Below are 16233 nucleotides of genomic sequence, written 5' to 3' on the forward strand. Positions count from 1 at the left end.
AACAATGAGAGTTTCGCTTCTTTTCCTATCTGGATTCCTTTTACTCCTTTTTCTGCTCTGATTGCTGTGGCCAAAACTTCCAACACTATGTTGAATAGTAGTGGTGAGAGTGGGCACCCTTGTCTTGTTCCTGATTTCAGGGGAAATGCTTTCAATTTTTCACCATTGAGGGTGATGCTTGCTGTGGGTTTGTCATATATAGCTTTTATTATGTTGAGGTATGTTCCTTCTATTCCTGCTTTCTGGAGAGTTTTAATCATAAATGAGTGCTGAATTTTGTCAAAAGCTTTCTCTGCATCTATTGAGATAATCATATGGTTTTTATCTTTCAATTTGTTAATGTGGTGTATTACATTGATTGATTTGCGGATATTAAAGAATCCTTGCATTCCTGGGATAAAGCCCACTTGGTCATGGTGTATGATTTTTTTAATATGTTGTTTGATTCTGTTTGCTAGAATTTTGTTAAGGATTTTTGCATCTATGTTCATCAGTGATATTGGCCTGTAGTTTTCTTTTTTTGTGGCATCTTTGTTTGGTTTTGGAATTAGGGTGATGGTGGCCTCATAGAATGAGTTTGGAAGTTAACCTTCTTCTGCAATTTTCTGGAAGAGTTTGAGTAAGATAGGTGTTAGCTCTTCTCTAAATTTTTGGTAGAATTCAGCTGTGAAGCCCTCTGGTCCTGGGCTTTTGTTTGCTGGAAGATTTCTGATTACAATTTCAATTTCCGTGCCTGTGATGGGTCTGTTAAGATCTTCTCTTTCTTCCTGGTTCAGTTTTGGAAAGTTATACTTTTCTAAGAATTTGTCCATTTCTTCCAAGTTGTCCATTTTATTGGCATAGAGCTGCTGGTAGTAGTCTCTTATGATCCTTTGCATTTCAGTGTTGTCTGTTGTGATCTCTCCATTTTCATTTCTAATTTTGTTAATTTGGTTCTTCTCTCTTTGTTTCTTAATGAACCTTGCTAATGGTTTGTCAATTTTGTTTATTTTTTCAAAAAACCAGCTTTTAGCTTTGTTGATTTTTGCTATGGTCTCTTTAGTTTCTTTTGCATTTATTTCTGCCCTAATGTTTAAGATTTCTTTCCTTCTGCTAACCCTGGGGTTCTTCATTTCTTCCTTCTCTAGTTGCTTTAGGTGTAGAGTTAGGTTATTTATTTGACTTTTTTCTTGTTTCTTGAGGTAAGCCTGTAATGCTATGAACGTTCCCCTTAGCACTGCTTTTACAGTGTCCCATAGGTTTTGGGTTGTTGTGTTTTCATTTTCATTCATTTCTATGCATATTTTGATTTCTTTTTTGATTTCTTCTATGATTTGTTGGTTATTCAGAAGCGTGTTATTTAGCCTCCATATGTTTGAATTTTTAACAATTTTTTTCGTGTAATTGAGATAGAATATAATATTTTTAACTGTATTTTTAAAATACTTTTTTTGTTTTTAAGAACATGGTTTTAATTTCTTTCTTCTTTCGCATTAGTCATTAAAACCAACAATGTCCTTTCAAATATTCACTATTATCTTTGAAGTTAGGTATTGGTGTAGGATTCAGTAAAGAATAAGTGAGATTTTGGATTTGTGATTTTTGTGCCATAAATCACTCTCATATAATTGAATTTGCCTGTATTAGAGTCAGTTCTGACCAGGAAGAGGCCAGAGAAAGGAAGAACATCTTAATATGGGTAATTTCTCTTAGTGATTTATAATTTAGACTTTCAATCTAAAAATTATTTGTCTTAAAAGTAGAGTTAAAAGGGACTTCAGAGACCCTCTTGTCTATCCTCATTTTATAGATGAGGAGAACAAGACAGATGTTTTAAGGTCCCACGCTGAAGCAGGCTGAAATATCATTTTGTATTGTACACTGGTGTTTTCTGTATTTTGTATAGCCTTTTTACCCAGACTCTAAAAGGTGGTAATGGTGTACTTGTCCTAATGAGATAGCCTTGTTGGAAGTTAACTTTCAACTAAAACATAATCAAATGATAGAAACTTTCTGGAAAACAAATTGTTAATATATGCTATACTCCTTAAAAATTAGTTTATTTTCTTTGATCTTGTTAATTCACTTTTAAGAATGTCTAAAAGAATAATTTAATAGGGACATAAATGTGCAAGGATGTTTTCACAGCATTCTTTTTAATAAGAATTGAAAACTTTGTTCAGTAAAAGCTTTTTTCAGGGGCCCTTTAAACAACCCATTGTTAATATATATATTTAACATCCTTGGAAAAGGCTTTTGATATTTGTTAAAGTAAAAAATAAGGCTGTAAAGCCAAACATAGAACTTCAGTCCAATTTTGTTAAACAGGTATATTTTTAGAAAATAACAAACAGCATGTAAGCTATTATGTAAAATACACCAATATGTAACTTTTCATTACCTTCTTTATCTTTTTAGTATTTTCCAAATATTCTCTAGTTGTCTCAAATGACAGTTATGCAGAGAAAAATATAAACATTACATATTTTTAATAATAGCAATTATAATGATATTATAATAATTTATATATAATAATTATGAACTTAAAATGTGACCATCTTAGAAAAAAGAGCACTTCAATAGAGGTAAAATACTGAGTTCTCAGGTTACTTTTGCTCCAGTTAAGCTATGTGGCTTTAGGTAAGGGCCTTCATCTGTTGCACTTGAGAATCTCTTTCTGCAGAGAGGAGTTTAAATTAGCTCATGTTCTTTCCAGATCTAAAACTCAGTTTGATAACATACTTAGTATCTCTTTCCATAGCAAAGAAACTCGGAGGTCATAATAAATATTGTTTAATATATAATATTAATCTCTTTAGTGGAATTCCAACTCACTGCCACTGTTGACTTTTGTACCTTTAGTGACGGAGTGTTCTCTGTTGCAGATTGCCACCGAAGCAATAGAAAATTTCCGGACTGTTGTTTCTTTGACTCGGGAGGAGAGGTTTGAATATATGTATGCCCAGAGTTTGCAGGTACCATACAGGTAATAGCCACTGACTAGTAGGAGGGGAGTATGGGGAGTTTTTCAATCATCAGGTTTGTTTTCAGGAAAATTACTTTGACCAGAAGGTAGGGAGTAAGTGGAGAGACTTCTAGAAGGGAACCAATTGGGAAGCAGTTGTAATTCTCCAAGAGAGGAATCACAGGACCTGACCTAAGGCAAGAATGTCTCTGAGGTAGAACCTATGAGAGCAGGTATCTGAGGGTGGAGGAGGGAGTGAGGATATTGAGAATGCCTCTGACCCTGTGTTTGTGTGATGACCCTACCACATGACCCTGCTGGGAATGACTTCTTTGTGGAACATGAAATTTGGGGCGTCTGTGAGGCTTGAGGGGGTGGTGCTTCCTGAGGACACCCTCCCTTCCTTCTTCTCTTTACCTGTCTCCAGTGCAGACCCTTTGTCTTTTAATGAACTCATCGTGAGTGCTCTAAAAAGTGACCTGGATACGAGCAGGCCTGACCTCTTTGACTCTCTTGTTCCTTATACGATGAAAGGAGCAGATTTGGGTCTTATAGTAGAGCCTTTTTATAGGAAAAAAATTGTTTAAATCCCAGTACTCGAAACAGAAGCTGAGCTGCCCTGCTTGAAACAGGCCCACTCACCAGTCTGTGCCCACATCACCCAGTTCCATGTGGCTCAAAACCACACTGTTAACTGCCTGGTGGCACCTTCCCTAAACCCCCTAGAGGGTTAGTGCCTCCTCCTTTCTTGCTGTAACATGTTATAAGGTAATCTTCCACTGCATGAATAATCCAACTCAACTCCTGAGTCCCCAAGGACAAGAACACACCTGGCACCTCTGCGTGGCCCTTCACGTCCCTGCAGCTTATGGGTGTTGGGTCAGCACGTGCTGAGCGTTTGTTCAGTGTAGAGTATATACATGTTACATGTCCACGGGTAGGGGGAAAGGGAAGGAGTGCATTAACCCCTAACAAACTGTTCTTCTTGTCCTTGGCTTATTTTACCTTGACCTCAACACTTCGAGGTATGGTTAGTTCTCCATTGAAGTGGAGATGTGAGGACCAAACTTAGTGTTTTGGAAATGAAACCCACTTTGTCTGCTATGCCACCATCCCCTACTGCTAACGCATCAAAGATTATGTTTTAAGGACTGAGAAATGAAAGTCAAGTAAATGTCACAATGTCTTCTTTTCAGAAACTCTTTGAGGAAAGCACATGTCTTTGGAATTACATTTTCCATCACCCAGGCAATGATGTATTTCTCCTATGCTGGCTGTTTCCGGTTTGGTGCCTACTTAGTAGCTCAGGGCATCATGGAGTTTCAGGATGTTCTCTTGTAAGTATGGGCTGTTGACACTCGGGCTGTAGAGATGAAACCAAGGTGCATGTGCTTCATGCCTGGATAGGAAGCCTTACTGTGAAGCTTCATGAAGAGATTTTGGTGATTCAGAAGTTGGCGTTTTGCCTCTGAGTCTCCATGTGTTACTCTGAAAGCATCCCATTTCAGCTGGGGAATTGGTATCTGCCCTTCTCCCCAGTACTGACTCACACATTTGACCTTCTCAAATCCATGGCTAGGTGGGGTTGTGATTCAGCAAGGGGTTTTCAGCAGGCCTGGGTGTTTGGGAAGAAGCCTCGCCCAGAGTCAAGTACCTGGTTCCTTTGACAAGATTCTGAACAGGGCAGCTAAAGAATAGATGTGGAGCACTGTTCTGAGAGCCCTGGAATATTCTAGGATACATTTGCTTTGCTTGATAAAAGGAATTAGAAGGTAAGAGCTGGAGAAATTGAGGAATGAAAAAGGAAAGCTCTGTGAGAATATCTGGCTCATCACCGTGAAATGCAGAACACTGTACCTGAATCAGAAGACAGGCCTGGACTTCCTTCTAAAATACTGAATATACAGTTAAACTAAAATACGTGGTTTGGTAGTGAAAAGTGAGTGTAATTTTCTGAGTGTCTTGATTTGGTGATGTCTGAGCTGCCCTTTGATAGCATACCGTAATCAGTGGTGACACAGGTTTACATTTAAACCAGCACCATTGAAACTTGGAAGTGTGTGTCAGTATAATATTTACATCCTACTTAGACATCGATTTGTGTGTGCATTCCAGGTTCTCAGGATGACCCCAACAGAAGACTGTAAAATTTCCACTCAACCTCTATCTGACAGATGATATGCAGGTGCTCTTTATAACTGTGACCAAAAGATTGTATTCAGGCATCACTGGTATTGGTGCTTTGATTAGATAATTATCTGATAATTATTGCTTTGAAAATGAAAGTGTAGTCGCTCAGTCGTGTCCGACTCTTTGCAATCCTATGGACTGTAGCCCACCAGGCTTCTCTGTCTGTGGGATTTTCCAGGCAAGAATACTGGAGTGGGTTGCCATTTCCTTCTCCAGGGGATCTTCTGGACCCAGTGATTGAACTCAGGTCTCCCAAATTGCAGGCAGACTCTTTACCGTCTGAGTCACCAGAGAATCCAAATTAGTGCTTTACTCTGAGGTTAAGGTATTCAACTGATGGAAGTTGCTGACTCTTGGATTGTTAGATTCGGAAAATCAGTCTTCTGAGTAGGAGATAGGGGAGACCTGTCTGAAGAGCTATGTTTGAAAAAGATCCCACAGGTCTAGATAAGAAGACCACATGAACCATCTGAGTGATTTGTTCAGAGGTGTTTAGAAACAGCGCTGGGTGCTCCATGAGCTCAGGCATAGAGCCCAAAGAAACGGACCTGATGGACTCACGGTATTATCCTGGGAAGATCCCCAATGTGGTATCGGTTCTAGGCCCACTGTTTAAAAAGACATTTTGATCAATGTGTCCAGAGAAGGGCAGCTGGAATGTTGGGAGTGAAAGGAGTTAGCAAAGATGCAAAGGGCTTTTTAAGTAATAATTCAAATTCTTTGAAGGGCAGTATTAGGCAAAAGGATGTACATTTCTCTTTGATTTGAAAAGGAACTTTTTAACAAAAGGCTTCCTCCAGCAAACTTCCTCCTTCCTAAAACAAAGGGCGGGAGCTGGCCTGGGGTGTGTGCCCTGGCACAAACTTGGAGAGCTGGACTTGACATCCTGTGAGGTCCTTCCCGACTTGAAGCTGCTATAATTCTCATGTTGTAGATTAAGAATGGTGATGCAGGCACTTCCTTGGTGGTCCAGTGGTTAGGACTTGGTTGCTTTCAGTACTGTGGCCTGGCTTGGATCCCTAGGGGGAACTAAGATCTCAGAAGCTGCAGCATGGCCAAAAAAAAAAACCCAAAAAGAACTCAGTGCTTCTTGAGAGGAGCATACTATCTGGCTGTTTAAGGAACTCTCTTGTTTGCTGCATGGCTCACGGGTTTTCTAAGACTCTGATCCAATTCCAGCAAAACTGCCTGTATCCATTATCAATGGCCACAGATACTGCTGCAAGACAGCCACCTACTACCCCCAGGAATATACAGTCGTGAACATTTGTTCTTGGTGCTTAAGTCTGTGGGTCAGCCAGGCAGTTCTGCTGATCTGGGCTAGGCAGAGTAGATCTCAGCTGGGCTCACGCGTGTGTGCAATGAGCAGTGGGCTGGTTGGCTGGGCCCACACGACACTCTTCTGTCTGTGCCTTGTCCTGCAGCAGGCCAGCCGGGGTTGTGGTTGTGGCAGAATGAGAGACAGGAGCACGCAAGGCCCCCTGAGTCATAGGCTTGGAGCTGGAAACCGTCACTTCCACCACATCCTGTTGGCCAGAGCAAGTCCCAAAGCCAACCCAGATTCCAAGGGTAGGAAGACAAATGCCACTTCTTCTATGGAGAAACTGCAAGGTCACATTATAAGAAGGCGAAAACCCAAAGAGAGATGAAGCATGGGGTGATTTTGCAATCAGGTAGCCACACTGATAATGAACTTATAAGGAAGCGGTTGTTTTATTTTTTTACTAATGTGTTGTGATTCGTCGCGGCAGCGCTCTCAGGTTGTAGACGTGTCACACTTTTGGCATTGCAGTCGTTAACTCTTAACGCGGTTTGTCTTTGTTGTTGGCAGAGTGTTCTCAGCTATTGTCTTTGGTGCCATGGCTGTGGGACAGGTCAGTTCATTTGCTCCTGACTACGCCAAGGCCAAGGTGTCAGCGGCCCACGTCATCAATATCATTGAAAAAATTCCTCTAATCGACAGCTACAGCACAGAAGGCCTAAAGCTGGTCAGTTTCATGTTTTGATTCTGTGATCTGCTCCTAACTGATGAATGAATGTATTCTATGTGGAAGCTTAATAAAAGCTGTGCTTTTACTTGCTGGTAGTAAAATAAAACTTTTTTGATCATGGGTTCATTTTAATAAATGCTGATAATATTGATACATGTTAACATCTAGTACTTTTATATAACAAAGCCACAGGGATATAGGAATACTGCCCATTTTATACACAAATCCTGCGAATCAGGTTTTATTATGTGTAGGTTATTCTGTTATAGCTTTGGGTTATCACATCTGTATTGTGTTAATGAGACATGCTGTGGAAACACCGACCCTTTTAGATCTGTATTACTTTAGCAGTTTCAACTGAAGCTTGGTTGGAATCCAAGATCGCTGCCTTCTGATACCTGGCAGTCCAGAGGGTTGGCTCTAAAGTCAGTTTTCAGGATTGCAACAATCAAATGTACTGTTATTGTCCTGATTTTAGAGTACAATGGAAGGAAATGTGGCATTTAATGAAGTCGTGTTCAACTACCCCACTCGACCAGACATCCCAGTGCTTCGGGGGCTGAGCCTGGAGGTGAAGAAGGGCCAGACGCTGGCCCTGGTGGGCAGCAGCGGCTGCGGGAAGAGCACGGTCGTCCAGCTCCTGGAGCGGTTCTACGATCCCTTGGCTGGCACAGTGGTGAGCACACTGTTTTCTTTATTTTTTTGTGGAGTGTAGTTGATTTACAGTGTTGTGTTAGTTTCAGGTTTACGACAAAGCAATTCAGTTACACATATACATATTTCCACTCTTTTTCCGGTTCTTCACGCATACAGCTTGTTACACAATATTGAGTAGCATTCCCTCAACAGTAGGTCCTTGTCTGTTAGCTGTTTTATATAGAGAGGGTTGTGTGTGCTAATCCCAAGCTCCTAATTTATCTTTCTCCAACATGTTTCCCCTTTGGTAACCATAAGTGTGTTTTCGAAATCTGACAGTCTTCTTTCTGTTTTGTAAAGTTCATGTGTATAATTTAAAAAAAAATTAGATTCCACATGAGTGATAGCATATGATATTTGCCTTTCTCTGTCTGAATTACTTCATTTAGTATAATAATCTCTAGATCCTTCTGAGCATCCTTTCTTGTTCAGCTCATTCCAAATTTTTCGTCTTCTTAATGCCTAGATGTATTTAATTCTCGACTATAAGCCATGGCTTTACAAACCTTTCAACAATGATTCCACTTAAAGTCTGACCTCCTTGATACAGTCTCAGAGCTGTGTCCACTGTTCCAGCCAATTTGTCCAACCTTTCCCTCAGCTCTACCACCCTCCACTCCTCTGCAAGCAGCCTTTTTACCTGCTGTCCCCCTTCCCTTGGTCTCAGTTTACATGAGAGGATCCGGGGGAGAGGAGGAAATCCAGAAAGGCAGAGGAGGGATGCTGAGAGAAACAAGATGGAAGCCAGGGATGGCAAGGAGAAGGTGGTCACCAGTGACAGATGCCATGGAGAGACGGGGTAAGATGAAGGCTGAAAAGACATGGGAGGACTTGGCAGTTAATGGGCTGCTTCTGATATTTCACAGTCTTCTCAGGGAAGTGGTGCTGGGAGAAAAGCGTTGAGCATGGCTGAGGTGTGGTTGGGAGGGACATGGAGACGAAGTGTGTGTAGACTAGTGCAGATCAGAGGAGAAGGAAGCAAAGTAAGAGGGGGCAGAGCTCAGGGAAGGCGTTTATCGTGGGGACTCGTGAACGTTTTTATGGCTGAAGATGGGATAAAACCATTGATGGAGAAAGGAAATTCAGATGACATTCTAAGAAAAAAAAAAGCGATATCAACAAATTTGGGAAACAGATAAAGAACATAGAGGGATTCTCTTTTCTTTCTAAACTAAAAGGATAAGTGAAGGGTCAGATTTATTCATGGGACATTCAGTAAACTGTCAATGAGTGCTTGTCAGGGACTATCCTAGGTACTGGGAACGAGATAGGAGTTGTGAAAGGAGTAGGGACATTTTTTATTGTTATTTTCTGGTCGCACTGTGCAGCTTGTGGGATCTTAGTTCCCTGACCAGGGATGGGACCTGGGCCATTGCAGTGAAATTACAAAGTTGTAACCACTGGACCGCCAGGGAACTCCCCCAAATAGTGAATTTTTAAATGACTGTAATGGGGACTAGAAAAGAATCAAATTAGGAAGGAGTGAAATTTATACCAAAACATTTCCATTATGTTGGCCTTGAGTTATTGGTTATACTCAGGGGTGACATCCAAATATTCACCAACTGGAATGGCCTGGGCGCTGCCCAGCCAGGACGGACACCTGCTTTGTACAGTGAGACTGATGCCCGCCAGCTCCTTGTGGGTCCTACTTGCATTAATGATGGACTGGAAATAGAATTTTCTCCTGTAGGTGAGGGCTCTTTTCACTTCCTCACAGTGATCACAATGATCATAAGTATTTCTTACTGTATCCAGAGACAGTTGTGCCTTTAGTGAGTCTGTTCTGTGACAGTTATGTATGCTTGTTCTTCTTTAAGCTCGGTTCCTTATTTTCACTACCTTATGACATATCTTCTGAATTCTGACTTCATGCTTCAGTTTCATGATTGAAGTTTGGACAGAGAACTCAATGAAGACCTTCCTGGCGAATGAAGCCGTCAGAGGAGGAAATGTTGACTCTGAGATAGTGGTCGTGGTCCTTAAGAGGCATTTATTCAGCAGCGTGTTATATGTTAATCTCTAATGAATTAGAGGGGATGCTTAAAGATTTTAACTGAAGAGATAGGGCATATCCCTCCATGACTTAAAGAAGATAGACTTTGGGACTCCTCCAGTGGTCCATTGGTTAAGACTCCATGCTTCCAATGTAGGGGACGTGGGTTTGATCCCTAGTGGGGGAACCAAGATCCCACCCAGAGTGGCCAAAATTTTTTTTTAAACAGATGAAAGATCTAGAGTTGATTCTTAAGGGAAAACTAGAACTAGAGGCATAAGGCTATAAGGGTGTGCAATTGAGATGTTGTTTGATGAAAGATAATGTGAGCTGTAGCTGATGAGTGACTTGTTCCTAATGTAGCATAACATAAGTTGGGGTTCCCAGGTGGGTAAAGAACCCACCTGCCAATGTAGGAGTCTCAGGAGACATGAGTTCAATCTGTGGATCGGGAGGATCCCCTGGAGGAGGGCATGGCAACCCACTCTAGCATTCTTGCCGGGAGAATCCCCATGGACAGAGCAGCCTGGCAGGCTACTGTCCACGGGGTCACAGAGAGTCGGACACAACAAAAGCAACTAATCTTGCACACATGCAGCATAAGTTGATTGAAATAGCAGATTTAATTAGAATAATGACTCTCAAACTTGTTTCATTATAACCCAGTTAGGAAAGGCAAAAACTTTCATTCCCCACCTTGCCCCGCTAACCACTTGTAGTCACTGTAGTGGGAAAAACTCTTGGTAATAACAAAGTGTTAATAACAAAGCAGCAATAATGGTAAACAGTAAAATAATCAGACTACAAGAACGTAAAGAAATAAATGGTTATTCTCCACATACATTAACACAGTGGAGCAAAATTAAAGACATGAACTGTATCAGTTATGGTTTGGTGTAGGAAACCAGGTGCTGTGGGTATTTCAAGCAGCTGCATGTTTAATGAGGGGGATTCAGTCCTTACATAATCATTGGAAGAGTGGAAGTCAAAGTCAGCGCTCCCAGCAAAACTCTGTGGCCAGGAAGTTGCCGGAACTTATGCCCATGTCACAGCTGCTCCAAACCTAAAGACTCAAGAACAGAATCTGGCGGTTGCAAAGCTCCTCTCTGCCGGAACACGTGTGATAGTTTACCACAGCTTCTGTTTTCCAGGTTTTGCACAGGTCATCTCACTGACAGAACCTCAGTTACTTCTGGCACCAGAAGGGAGCCTAGGAAATAGATTTTAGTCCTCCAGTCCCCTGATAGGTGAGAGGACAGACACAGAAGAATATGGAAATGAATGCTGTGTGCATGGGAGAATAACCCTCTCCGGACAACAGTGGTGATGCTCGGATCAGAAACAAAGCGCCCTCATCTGTTGGAGGAATACGGTGATCTGCTCCTGTGTGTTTGCACTGGAGCTCTGAGATACCGCCACGTGCCACACCGCAGCCAGACTTCTTAGTGGAAGTGCCCACAATAACGGCTAGTCAATGTGCCAAGTTCTGTTTATGAACATCAGTTAGTGATCTTGAAAAAGACTAAGCTAATAGGTTATTAGCAATTAGTTCTTACTGCCATGAAAAAAGAAAAAAATGAGTCTGGGGGCTGGAGCGTCATTTGATTGTAAGAACTGAAGCAAGGACTTGACCCTGAGGTCAGGAAATCCTTGTGACCATCAACAAGCCTGACGTCACACTTAGCAACATTGACCTGAGCGGTGGTTCTCAGACTGGTGTGGGTCAGAATGGCCTGGAGAGCTCACAAAGAATGCAGCCACCCTGGCTCACTCACAAAGATTAGGACCCAGCCTTTTCATTTTTTAAACTTTCCCAGATGATTCTGATGCCACCCAGACTTTGAGAACCACTGAACTGGTAACTTTGCAAGTTTCAGGTCACATTGTGGCAAGTCTTAGAAAATGAAGCTATGGGATTGTTCAGAGAGTAGAGGTTCTGAGTTTTGTGGGGCCTGAAAGTGGTACAATTTCAGGGACTATACTTGAAAGAGTCCAAAGTTAGGAACACAGAATTAGACACAAGAGTAAATATTTACTTCTAATGAAAAAAATTCACAACAAAATATTAAAGCCTTAAAGGATGCTGATCCCTCTCCTTTTTAGGCAAGTTATCCTAAAGGCTTACCCAGAAAAGCCTGGCCTCCCCTCACCCAGGACATTGTTTAACTCCCAGCATTTGCCTGCAGATGAGGGTCCTTGAATCTTGCATTCATTAGCTTCACTGAGACTCCCTCGAGTCTTGAGTCTTCCCCTGACCTTTTCTTTCTCCCCTTGCCTATCCTACACACCACCATCAGAGTCCTCTCTCCCTCTTAGGACACAGCTAGAAGCCTGTCGTCTGGCTGTTACCCACTGGGTACCTGGGCTAAGATGTACACATTGTTCTTTTGAAAGAAGACAGAAAGTATTTTTCGATTCTCAACCATTGTGTAGCCAAAATCTAACCTGTAGTGTGCAGATCTGAGCTCCCTCAGTCACTAAGAATGTGACCTTGCACAAGTGACCGAACTCTGCTCATGTCCTCATCAGTAAAATGGGCATTAAAGTCACACCTATCTTGCAAGTTTTGTCAAGATGAAATGAGAGAGTGCATGAGGTACTCTTAATGTACTTAATCACAGGACCTATAATAATCAGTGCTCAGTAACTTATCTAAAATGATTATTTCAGAGTAAATACATACCGGAAAATGATACATCTTTAACATTTGATTGTGCTACTGAAATCAGGCAGTAGATTTAAGTCTAGAATAGGGATGGCTCATCATTTAATTTAGCCTTTCATTGTTACTGTCAGTGTGTTACTTGAGATTTTCATTTAGGCCAGTATCTTTTGAGCAGTGTTCACAGACTCACTGGATTTCCTTGGTCTTCCTCAGACCATCACCCGTGCCTCAGCCAAAGAAGATGTGCATTGATCTTTTTACATTTGGACTTTTAAACATATTTTCTCTCAAGAAAGGATCTTTAGGAAACAAAAAAGTTTTAAATAGTTAGCAGTAGCTGTGTATAGTGTGGGGATGAGGAGCTCTAAGCATCTTATTATATGTCTGATGGAAAGACTCATTGAAGCTTGCAGGAATCAGTCATATTCATCTGATTATATTAGTTAAACAGTGTCTTTTTTTCCCTAGCAGTATGTGTGCGTGTGTATGTGTTAGTTGCTCAGTTGTGTCCGACTCTTTGCAACCCCGTGGACTGTAGCCCACAGGCTTCTCTGTCCATAGAATTCTCCAGGCAAGAATACTGGAATGACTTGCCATTCTCCAGGGGATCTTCCCAACCCAGAGATTGAACCTGGGTCTCCTGCATTACAGGCAGATTCTTTACCATCTGAGCCACCAGGGAAGCCCCTTAGGGCTATAAGTATGGGGAAAAAAAATTTTTTTTTTCTTTCCTCAGTTCTCCATTTCTCCAGTACGCAGTGTCCTATCTAACGTGACCTGCTATACGGCTTTTAACCATCCTCGTGTGGGTTTTCCTTCCTCTCTCCAGCCTCTGCTTGCCACTTTCACTTAACACCATGAGGAAGCCTAGAGCATAGATGCTTGGAATAGTCTCCATGGCAACTGGGTTTGGTACTGGTAAGGTCATGGCTGTGTTTTCCATCCATCTTTGCACCTGCTAGTTTCACAAATAGAAGCCGTCTTCCTGCAGCAAAGCCCGTATGTTCCCTGTCCTTGGCCAGCTGTCTCCCAGAGGCGTGCAGTCAGGCTCATGGGATTCAGAGTATATTTATAGCTCAGGATATACTCCTCAGTATTAGAAAAGCTCGAAGCTGAGTCACTGATGTCTTCAGCGGTTATGGCAGCTCTCACTTGAATGCCAGCATTCTCTTGCAAAGTAGATCTTTAGGGCAGATACATCTCCATCAGAGAGGAAGGCTTTTATCTGTGAGGCTGTAATGGGCACGCACCAGGCTTCTGCAGGGTGATCCTAGGGGACCCAGGTTCCAAGAGAAAGGCTAGGCTCTCCCTCCTGCTCCTTTAGGTCAGCTGTAGATGTCTGTCCTTCCTTTTATCCCCTCAGACTCTATCCATCTGCTGTGGTTCCAAGTACATCACACAGACACCGTTCCAAACCACAGACAGTCCTTCATATACTCTGTGCCTAGCACTGTGTTCAGTGGGGTCCATACTGACATCACTTAATCCTCAATTCTGGAGTTTAGGGATTATGTGCAAAAAACTGAGATACTAACTCACTTTCCTAAGATCCACAACTATTTAGAGAGAGAGCGGCGTCCTCCCACGCTCACTTCTGTTTTATTTGAGTCCTCAAAAACCTGATCCTAACAGGTCAGATCAGAAATGTGACCTCCAGGCCTGTTATGTGGTCATAGCAGTCACTTATTTACAATCGAATCGTGGCTACTTTTCCTGTGAAAAATCAATGCATCGCAGTAAGGATGAGGGACTTCCCTGGCTGGTCCAGTGGTTAAGACTCCAGTTGAACTAGGGTTCAGCCCCTGGTTGGGGAACTGAGATCCTATGTGCCATATGGTATGGCCAGAAAACTAAAATGAAAAAGTCATCTTATTTAAGAAAAAAAAAAAAAGAATGCCAGAATACATTCCAGAAATAGAATATGTGTTATTAGTTTCTGGTGACTGCTACCTACAAAAAATTACAGCCAGTTTAGGGGAGTCAAACACCACAGAATCTATCTTACAAATTCTGGAAGTCAGATGTCCGAAGTGAACCTCATGGTGTCGGCGGGGCTGTGCGCCTTCTGGAGGCCCTTAGGGAGAATCTGCTTGCTTATCCTTTCTGGCTCATGGCCCCTTCCTCCATCTTCAAAGCCAGCAACGACTGGTCGAGTCCTCCTCATGTTGCTTCGCTGTGACCCCCACTCTCCTGCCCTCCACCCCCGCATAGTTAAGGACGCTTATGATTATCTTGGGTCCACGTGGATCATCCAAGATAAGCTCCTCATCTTGAGGTCAGCCGATGAGCAACCTTCCATCGTAATTCTCTCTCTGCGTGTGAATAACGTTAGCAGGCTTCATGAATTAGGGCGTGGATATCTTGGATGGAGGAGATGGGCATCACCATGCCTTGTTGCTGTTGTCCAGTCCCCGAGTTGTGTCTGACTTTGTGACCCCATGGACTGCAGCACACCAGGCCTCCCTGTCCTCACTGTCTCCCGAAGTTTGCCCAAGTTCATTCCATTGCATCGGTGATGTCATCCAACATCTTGTCCTCTGTCACCCCCTTCTCCTCTTGCCCTCAATCTTTCCCAGCATCAGGGACGTTTCCAGTGAGTCGGTTCTTCACATCAGATGATCAAAATACTGGAGCTTCATCTTCAGCATCAGTCTTTCCAATGGCGGTGAGGGGTTGATTCAGGGTTGATTTCCCTTAAGATTGACTAATTTGATCTTGCAGTCTAAGGGATAGCAATTATTCTGCCTACCAGATGCATATATCAGAAGCCAGAGTTAAAAGAGAAGAAACATGATGGTTCCCCAAAGCATGCAATTATAACCTGATTCAGTTAACCTTGACAATCCAACTAAAAGCAACAACAAAAGTCTCATAACAACTTGGCAGTCTTAACATAGGAAATAACAATATTAATTTTGCTAAATTCAAAAATGTTCTGGTTCTGAGGCTGATCCATGATCTCCTGTTTTCAGTCAGTCGATGGCAAGGAAATAAAGCACCTGAATGTCCAGTGGCTGCGAGCACACATGGGCATCGTGTCCCAGGAGCCCATTCTGTTTGACTGCAGCATTGGCGAGAACATTGCCTACGGAGACAACAGCCGCGTCGTATCCCAGGAGGAGATTGAGCGCGCGGCCAAGGCGGCCAACATCCACCCCTTCATTGAGATGCTGCCAGACGTAAGTCTCTCACCAGATGCGGTGCCTGGGAGCCTGTGGTTGTGATTTGTAAAGGGCTGGATCCCAAAGGTGAAGAGAAATGAGCAACCAAAACACACCCCTGCTGTGGACAAGCATCTCCCCATCCATGTCATGTTGACCCGACACTCCCCATCCCCATCCATGTCATGTTTACCCGACACTCCCCATCCCCATCCATGTCATGTTGACCCGACACTCCCCATCCCCATCCATGTCGTGTTTACCCGACACTCCCCATCCCCATCCATGTCGTGTTTATATGACACTCCCCATCCCCATCCATGTCATGTTTACCCGACACTCCCCATCCCCATCATGTTTATATGACACTCCCCATCCCCTTCCATGTCATGTTTATATGACACTCCCCATCCCCATCCATGTCATGTTTACCCGACACTCCCCATCCCCATCCATGTCATGTTTACCCGACACTCCCCATCCCCATCCATGTCATGTTTACCCGACACTCCCCATCCCCATCCATGTCATGTTTATATGACACTCCCCATCCCCATCCATGTCATGTTGACCCGACACTCCCCATCCCC

The 16233-nt window shown here is 42.8% G+C and overlaps 1 protein-coding gene across 3 annotated transcripts in view; it reads left to right on the forward strand.

Annotated features, from left to right (window-relative positions):
* LOC122673828 (ATP-dependent translocase ABCB1) overlaps window positions 1-16233 on the forward strand; it is a 101027-nt gene that overhangs the window by 79117 nt on the left and 5677 nt on the right. For 2 of the 3 annotated variants that reach the window (XM_043871718.1, XM_043871719.1), the window contains 5 exons: window positions 2865-2965; window positions 4141-4281; window positions 6966-7122; window positions 7604-7801; window positions 15455-15661. In XM_043871718.1, coding sequence (XP_043727653.1) covers window positions 2865-2965; window positions 4141-4281; window positions 6966-7122; window positions 7604-7801; window positions 15455-15661 — 804 coding nt within the window. Of the gene's footprint in view, window positions 1-2864; window positions 2966-4140; window positions 4282-6706; window positions 6808-6965; window positions 7123-7603; window positions 7802-15454; window positions 15662-16233 lie in introns of those variants that run through there. The other variant, XM_043871720.1, reaches the window with a different exon arrangement.

The sequence above is a fragment of the Cervus elaphus genome, chromosome 18 (genome assembly GCF_910594005.1).
Source record: "Cervus elaphus chromosome 18, mCerEla1.1, whole genome shotgun sequence".
NCBI classification, from domain to species: domain Eukaryota; kingdom Metazoa; phylum Chordata; class Mammalia; order Artiodactyla; family Cervidae; genus Cervus; species Cervus elaphus.